An 8,257-nucleotide genomic window follows, 5' to 3' on the forward strand; every position below is an offset into this window, starting at 1 on the left:
TGCTACTCCAGTGTTACTGGAATACTAACCAACAAGGCAAAGGCACTAAGTAGTTAGGGAAAGAGGTGACAGATCAGCCTCTCTCCCTCAGAGGCCATTGCCACACAGTGCAGAGAAGCCAGCACAGTTACCCCCTACTTGATATGTCATCTATGAACAAGTAAAATTGGTCAAACAGGTCCCCGAAGACAAAATGTAAGCCCTACACCTACAAGCTGAATTTTAATTTTGATCAATTGCAGGCAGAGTTCATGTGAATCGTGTTCCATCTTCCGTCTTTCCTACTCACTCCAACTCGTTCCTACTTATTGTGCTTCCCTGTGTGTCTCAGATTTATTGCTTCCTGAACTGATGCTTGGGGGGAAAAGGGAGGCTGTGGTTTAGGTTCCCGTCAAAGCTCAAATTAAACACAGTGCCTCTTTCTCCCTAAGGCCCTCCACCTGGCCAAACTCAAATGAGGTGATGAGACATTCAGAAACCTCTGCCCACTCGCTGCCTTCCTCCGTGCTAACCTCCAGCCAGACTCGTGGGGATGACAAGCCAAGTGACAAGTGGCCAAGAGCCCTCTCTGGAGTGTTGCACCAACCAAGGGGAAACAAAAACTCTGCAAGCTGCACCAACAACCCTAAACTAGCACTGTATATAGTCCCCAAGAGACAGGTGCAAGTCTACTTGGCTTTCTGTGGGCAAAAGCCCACCCAGCATTCTTCAGGCAGAAGGGAGCATGAAGGTCTTGGCTCCTGTCTCTCCCCTTTCACTAGCCATTCACATTTAAGATTCACCAAAACACAGGTCTCGCTTCCACAGGAGAAATTAGTGGCATTTACTTGTCACCACCAGGGCTGGTTAGATTTCCCGTGACCCCATAACCAAGTTGGTTCCCCTCTTGAAAGATGGTGGAAGTCTCTGCAACTTTTGATTTGGTCTTTTTCTGTCCCCTCAGGTCATGGATTATATGGGACTTTTGAAATGTTATCCTCCTGGAGGAAAACTAGAGAAGACCAACATGTTAAAGAGAGAACTGCAGCAGTCTATGCAGACTCCATGCTCTCCTTTTCTCTCACCACTGCCATGTACCTGGTCACCTTTGGCATAGGGGCCAGCCCTTTCACGAACATTGAGGCAGCCAGGATTTTCTGCTGCAATTCCTGTATTGCAATCTTCTTCAACTACCTCTATGTACTCTCGTTTTATGGTTCCAGCCTGGTATTCACTGGCTACATAGAAAACAATTACCAGCATAGTATCTTCTGTAGAAAAGTCCCAAAGCCCGAGGCATTGCAGGAGAAGCCGGCATGGTACAGGTTTCTCCTGACAGCCAGATTCAGCGAGGACACAACTGACGGCGAGGAAGCGAACACTTACGAGAGTCACCTATTGGTATGTTTCCTCAAACGCTATTACTGTGACTGGATAACCAACACCTATGTCAAGCCTTTTGTAGTTCTCTTTTACCTTATTTATATTTCCTTTGCCTTAATGGGCTATCTGCAGGTCAGTGAAGGGTCAGACCTTAGTAACATCGTAGCAACCGCGACGCAAACCATTGAGTACACTACTGCCCAGCAAAAGTACTTTAGTAACTACAGTCCGGTGATTGGGTTTTACATATATGAGTCCATAGAGTACTGGAACACTAGCGTCCAAGAAGATGTGCTAGAATACACCAAGGGGTTTGTGCGGATATCCTGGTTTGAGAGCTATTTAAATTACCTTCGGAAACTCAATGTGTCCACTGGCTTGCCTAAGAAAAATTTCACAGACATGTTGAGAAATTCCTTCCTGAAAGCTCCCCAATTTTCACATTTTCAAGAGGACATCATCTTCTCTAAAAAGTACAATGATGAGGTTGATGTAGTGGCCTCCAGAATGTTTTTGGTGGCCAAGACCATGGAAACTAACAGAGAAGAACTCTACGATCTCCTGGAGACCCTCAGGAGACTTTCTGTCACCTCCAAGGTGAAGTTCATTGTCTTCAACCCGTCCTTCGTGTATATGGATCGATATGCCTCCTCTCTGGGAGCCCCCCTGCACAACTCCTGCATCAGTGCTTTGTTCCTGCTCTTCTTCTCGGCATTCCTGGTGGCAGATTCTCTGATTAACGTCTGGCTCACTCTCACGGTTGTGTCCGTGGAGTTTGGAGTTATAGGTTTCATGACATTATGGAAAGTAGAACTGGACTGCATTTCTGTGCTATGCTTAATTTATGGAATTAACTACACAATTGACAACTGTGCTCCACTGTTATCCACATTCGTTCTGGGCAAGGATTTCACAAGAACTAAATGGGTAAAAAACGCCCTGGAAGTGCATGGGGTAGCCATTTTACAGAGTTACCTCTGCTATCTTGTTGGTCTGATTCCTCTCGCAGCTGTGCCTTCAAATCTGACCTGTACACTGTTCAGGTGCTTGTTTTTAATAGCATTTGTCACCTTCTTTCACTGCTTTGCCATTTTACCTGTGATACTGACTTTCCTGCCACCCTCGAAGAAAAAAAGGAAAGAGAAGAAAAACCCTGAAAACCGGGAGGAAATTGAATGTGTGGAAATGGTGGATATTGACAGTACCCGAGTGGTTGACCAAATTACAACAGTGTGATAGAGTCTCTGCTTGTTATATTTTCACCCTAGGTCTTATCGAGAGCAAAGAGATTATGTTACTGAAACAAATTCAAAGTTGTTCTTTCTTTTTTAAGTATAAGAAACAGACATTGCCAAAGTAAAGGACAAGGGGGGAAATGGGCATTGCACATTTTCAGTCTTTAAAACAAAAGGACTGTTACCAGAAAGAATGTACACACACACACACACACACACACACACGCGGAGACAGTCTTAAACTAAAATCAAATAGAAGAAAGCTTATTAGCAAGCAGAATCCTATTTTATTCACACTGCAGATGTTGCTGGTATTGTGACAAAAACCTACTGATTGAAAGGTCAGCTGCCAAGGCAGAAATAGCTTTAAGCATTGTTCACACAATAAAGCTTCCAGAACTTCTGCAGAGCAGTAGCTCCAGGCAGGGTCTGTGGTTTGAGGTCTTAGCTGTCTCATCTAGCTCCGCAGCACCACAAGGAGATGCTTTCAAAAGTTCTGGCCAGCAGAAACAAGCCAGAACCTTGGAAGTGACACACAGTAGAGTGGCCATCACCCACGGAGTGAAATTGAGTGATGTCTAAATTCACCCAGGTGAGGCAGTTTTGTTTTGTAGAATGAATTGATCATATCCCCCCATCAGTATACTTTCAACGTTTGTATGATTTGGTTAATACACCTTTAAACCAATGACAGCTCCAGCATCGCGGAGTTGGGGCGATTCTATTTTGGAATATCTTGTTGCTTGTCACCAAATGGATCTGCTTTATTAGTTACAGCTCTTGGCAGGAGGCTCTGAGTACCCAAAACGACAGAGCCAAACCCAAATACCTGGCATGATGGAGAAGCAGGAATCTACTTGAACCCAGAGACAACGTCTCCATTTTAACAAAACAATATGGCCAGCTGGTACAGCTGTTTGCAGTTTGACCCTACATGCAGTTTTTGCGTGGATGCCCAGAAACAACATCTGCCTACGCACAGCTGAGGAAGGAGAAATGAACACTGACATGGTTGTTTGCCATAGCTTTCAACTAGTAGAGCCGGTCTGCCTTCACGATGAGACACGGCTGCTCAAAGACACAGAGGAGAAAAGAAAGTTCTTTGGTGAGTGTAATCCCAAAACGAAGAAAATTTTCAGAAGTGCAGGCAGGGAGATGAAGGACTGAAGGGGAGACAGATGGAAATGACCGGAAGATGTAATCACCGATACTAGCGTATCACTGGTGACAGTCAAACGTTCCTGCTAAGCCGGCTGCACTTTCATCTCCCTGGTTCCCTCCCCCTGCCCCCGCACACACATACCTTTGCTGGTGCCCCTCTAATGCATTGCACGGCCCTTCTGTACATTAATGAGCCTAGTTTATACTGTTTATACTGTTGATTGCCATATCCACAGGCTCTAAAAAGAAACAGCTTGATTGGAAGAGGCTGTGTATGCTGTCCCAGACCCCTGCATTTCTTTATGTCTATAAAAATGAAGCTAACTCCTGGTCACATTTGAGGCAAACGTCTACAGTAATTTTCCCTTTTAGAGACGTAGCTTATTTAGACATCTATAGTGGTAAGCATTTCCCAAAAGCACCTTTGCTCTCTGGACCTTAGCGGATGTACCGTGCAACTTCCCCATCCTCCACAGAGGAGGAAACCAAGACCTAGGAGGAAAAAGCGACTCAGCCAGGGTCACACCACTAGAGGGTTTCCATCATTTTAGCATGCCTAAGACAGGGCAGGCCACTTTTAGATTTTCCCTTAAGAGGGCTATTACTCCCTTCAAGGTACATTTCCAAGGAAAGAACATAGGACTTTACTGGCCACAAGGCAGACTTTTTTTTTTTTTTTTGTAATGTCTGGGTAATGTTTGGGATTTAGCTTTGCCATTGTCTTTCCAAACAGCAAAAATGCCCAAATGATTCAGATGTAACTGCACCAAGTGCAAACCTGTGCTTTCTATTTCATGTACTGTTGTTCACAGAGTTCAAAATACACATGCAGGGGGTCGTAGCTAGTGCGTTACGCACTTGTGCAGTCTCTCCTGCAGACACACTAAGTGATCATACCAACGTGTTATGCACTCAACTAGAAGATAATGAGCTTTAATCTGAGGACAAGTATAAGTCCTCGAAAAAGGGCAAGTTCGCATAATAGATCTGCGATCAATTCTCTCTCCAAGGGGCCTGCAACTAGGCTATTATTTATAAAACACAGATGAAGAGGGGATTGGTTTTATTCTTGAATCATATGTTGCTAAATCATTTTCTGAACAGTGTGTTCTAAATCAGCCATTGATTTAGTGTCGGCCACGTGGAGTACCTCGGGTTAAAGCTACTCCACAAAACTGATAAAACACACACGCCAATTAAACAGATTTTGTTGAGAATTTCATCATTCAATTTGGTCAACCAGAATGACTTGCTGTGGAACTTTGTTTTATGACAGATGGTAGTTTTCCAACTTGATTGAGTCTCTGTATACCTTGGAATATTGTATTTTTAAATGAAGGGCATTTTCAACCTTGTCAACTTCCCTTTTCAGCACTTGAAATCAAGGCTTATGGAATTCTGACTGTGGAATGATTTTTTTTTTACTAGGGGACTCTGCATGTCAAGATTTATTATTTATTGTTACATCATTATTTATTTGTTAATGATTATTGCTCTGACAGCATTGGTTTAGCCCCACCATGGAGAAGCCACTTTAGAAGCAACTCAGAATCACATCCCCATAAAATTTAAGTCTTTACTTGGTGAAGTTTTACTTTTGCAATTGCTATAAAGAGGGAGGGAAGAATCCTGGAAAACACTTGCACAAGTTTTATTTTTCAATTAATTCCAACCAAGACGTTAATTTTCACTTTACCAAAGAAACTTTTTTGGTTGGTTTTCAGTTGGTGTTTGTTTACCAAAGAAAAATATTCCATTCATCAAAAATATGTCTCCTGGTCAACTAAAAAACTGTGATACTTGGGCGTTCTTGGCCAGTTGTAAGGAAAAAAAGAAAAATCAGGGTCAGGGTGGCAATTCTTTCATTGAAGAGAACTCAGCAGAAAATGTAAATTCATAAGACACTCGGGGTTTGCAAGCCAGAAAATGATACTTGAAATAGGGCACTGTTGTTGAGCCCTATACCAACGGTCCAACACGAAGCATGCGGGCTCCTCAGGCTAAAAGGAGTACATTTTTTTCCACAGGAAAAAAAAAATAAGACAAACCCTCATGAAGCTCCCTCTTCATCGTTGCAGTGCATAAGTTTTGTCTGGGTTTGGTTTGAAGTTCTGGGGTTTTGTTCTGCTTTGGTTTGGTTTGCAGTGTTTGTTTGCATTTGCTTGTTTTGCTCCCATCTTTCCTACCATTTTTACCTCCTCAGTTTTCACTCAGAAGGGAGATAATCAGATGCCATCCTCCATTGCAATGGTTATTTAGGCAACATACTGCTGTAAATGAGGCCCATGATAACCCAATTGTTTTAAACTTATTTAACCACCACTCAATTGTTCTAAGTGGCATTCCAGGACCATGGCACCACGGCCCCCCAATCCCAGCAGTGGTTGGCTGTGTCTGTCTCACGAACAGGTGGGCTGGGCAGCCACCTGGGTAGGGTTGGCCGTGGGGCGGGGGGGGGGGGGGGGGGGTGGGGAGGGGCAGAGGCAGAGACTCTTGGACACAAATGGTACCCTCCTCATGATGGCTTTATTCCTTTGGATTCTATTAAAGTAGCCCTGCAGCTTGTAGTAGTGTCCAAACTCTGTGAATCTCTGTTTTCTCATCTGTAAAATGGGGATAATAACAGTAAGTATCTTTAAATTCGGCGAATACTTACTGAGGGCCTACTATCACCCAGATACTGTTCTACAGACTGGGGACAGAGCAGTGAGCCAATGAGATGAAATATACCTGCCCTTGGAGAGTATACATCTGCATGATGCTGTGGATACACTGGGAGGATCAAGGGAGATGATGTTCAGAAAGCACTCATGGCAAGGGCTGGTGTAGAGAAGAAATTCAAGACATTGTAATTCCTCTGTCCCACATAGTAGCACTAGGGCCCAGGACGTAAAGCTACGGAGAAGTATGTTTTTCAGATCTGGGCACAGAATTATGGCTATATAAAGATGCAATGAGTTCTCCTGGTCATTTCAGGGCACTCAAAATGCAGCCAGATCACCATTCGGCAGGGCAAACTGTCAAGAGGGCACAAGCTCCAGATGTGGGGGTTGGATTGCAATCCTTGAAAAAAATGGGCTATAGGCACTTGGGGATCAGAGTTGGGAGGCAAGGGCACTTGCTATTTAATTACTGTGCCTGACTTGATTGAAGGTATTTGAACATTCCTGCTGGGTAATTTGCTTTTAAGTCCGGGCTACACAAAAAGCACCAGGTATTTGAAGACAAAGTTCCCACTTTTTAAAAGCACGGTAAAGCGGCAACATGGAGGAAAACATTAAATTAGTACCACCAGGTTCTCTGGCGAAGAACTGAGGATGGCTGCAGCCAGCACATGGCAGCGTTCCTCCCCGTGGTGGCTACAACTGTTTCTGTTTCAGGCCAGTCCCGGAGAAAGCAAAGAGGAGAGTGAATGAGCTAGAAGCCGTTCACCTGAACAGGCGGTGTCAGGAGGTCTTCCCCAGCCCTGCCTCTCACCTGCCCCCCTTCTGCCCACGACATCTGTGTGAAGTCCTCTTTGAGATCTACGAGGGTACCGTGCAAGGAAGAGGAAGTGAGGCGATCAGAGTGCTGCGGCCTCTGTGCAGATTTCCAAGTTAGAGTACAACTAGCGCCATAAGGGTCCAGAGGAGCCTACCTCATAGGGAAAGAAGGCTTCTCATTTCAAAGTACAAAGAAAGCAATATATACCAAGGAGGCAACCCACAGAGGATCCCTGGTGGAAGAAATGCTGTTCGTGTGGAATGTGCCAGCCTCTTCTCCCTCCAGAATGTTGGCACCAGATGAATCTTTGGATAGAATTAAGCTTACTCCCTCATTTTTCACGTGAGAAAACTGAAACCTGGAGAAGTGAAATTACATGCACAGAGCTACTTAAAAGCAGATACAGGACTATAATTCAAGTCTCCTAGCTCCTAGCCTCAGTCCTTTCTCCATTCTACCACTTTACTGCCAAATTCTATGTATCTAAATTATGGGATCTTAACGTAGGGGCCGCGGATGAGTTGGTGGGAGGGCGGGGCTCTGAACTCCCAAAAATTAAATCATATGCAAAAATGTGTGTATATGTTCAATATGTGCATTTTCCTAAAAGAGAGTTCATACTTGTCATCAGATTCCAAAAGAGGTCTGTGACCCAAAAAGGGTGAAGAACCACTGTCCTAAATTAATAAAGACCTCACCGGGAGTGTGATTCTGGTGTCCTCATTTTGGCTAATGGGCAATCAAGAGTTTCTCCACCATCTTTTCTTCAACGAGCCCAAAGTGCTTCCAAACGTTGGTCTCTTCATGCCCAGCCAAGTGCCTACTTCCACTCATTTATTCCTCAATCAGCAATCTGTTTATTTATTCTGCATATTCATGTTCCAGCACCAGCTACACATAGTCTCCAGGGCAGAACAGGGGAAGGGACCCCTGCACTGTGCTCTTCTTAGCAGAAAGAATACCAGGTTGCTACCACATTCTCACTGTTGCAACAAAGTATATGCAGCCTCAAAATT

The 8,257-nt window shown here is 44.3% G+C and overlaps 1 protein-coding gene across 1 annotated transcript in view; it reads left to right on the top strand.

The window, feature by feature from the left end:
• The window catches only part of PTCHD1 (patched domain containing 1), a 54,892-nt gene extending 46,942 nt beyond the window's left edge, over positions 1–7,950 (top strand). The window contains exon 3 of the mRNA XM_043571665.1: positions 944–7,950. Coding sequence (XP_043427600.1) covers positions 944–2,598 — 1,655 coding nt within the window. The 3' untranslated portion in view covers positions 2,599–7,950. The remainder of the gene's footprint in view (positions 1–943) is intronic.
• Positions 7,951–8,257: the final 307 nt, after the last annotated feature.

The sequence above is a fragment of the Prionailurus bengalensis genome, chromosome X (assembly GCF_016509475.1).
Source record: "Prionailurus bengalensis isolate Pbe53 chromosome X, Fcat_Pben_1.1_paternal_pri, whole genome shotgun sequence".
NCBI lineage: Eukaryota > Metazoa > Chordata > Mammalia > Carnivora > Felidae > Prionailurus > Prionailurus bengalensis.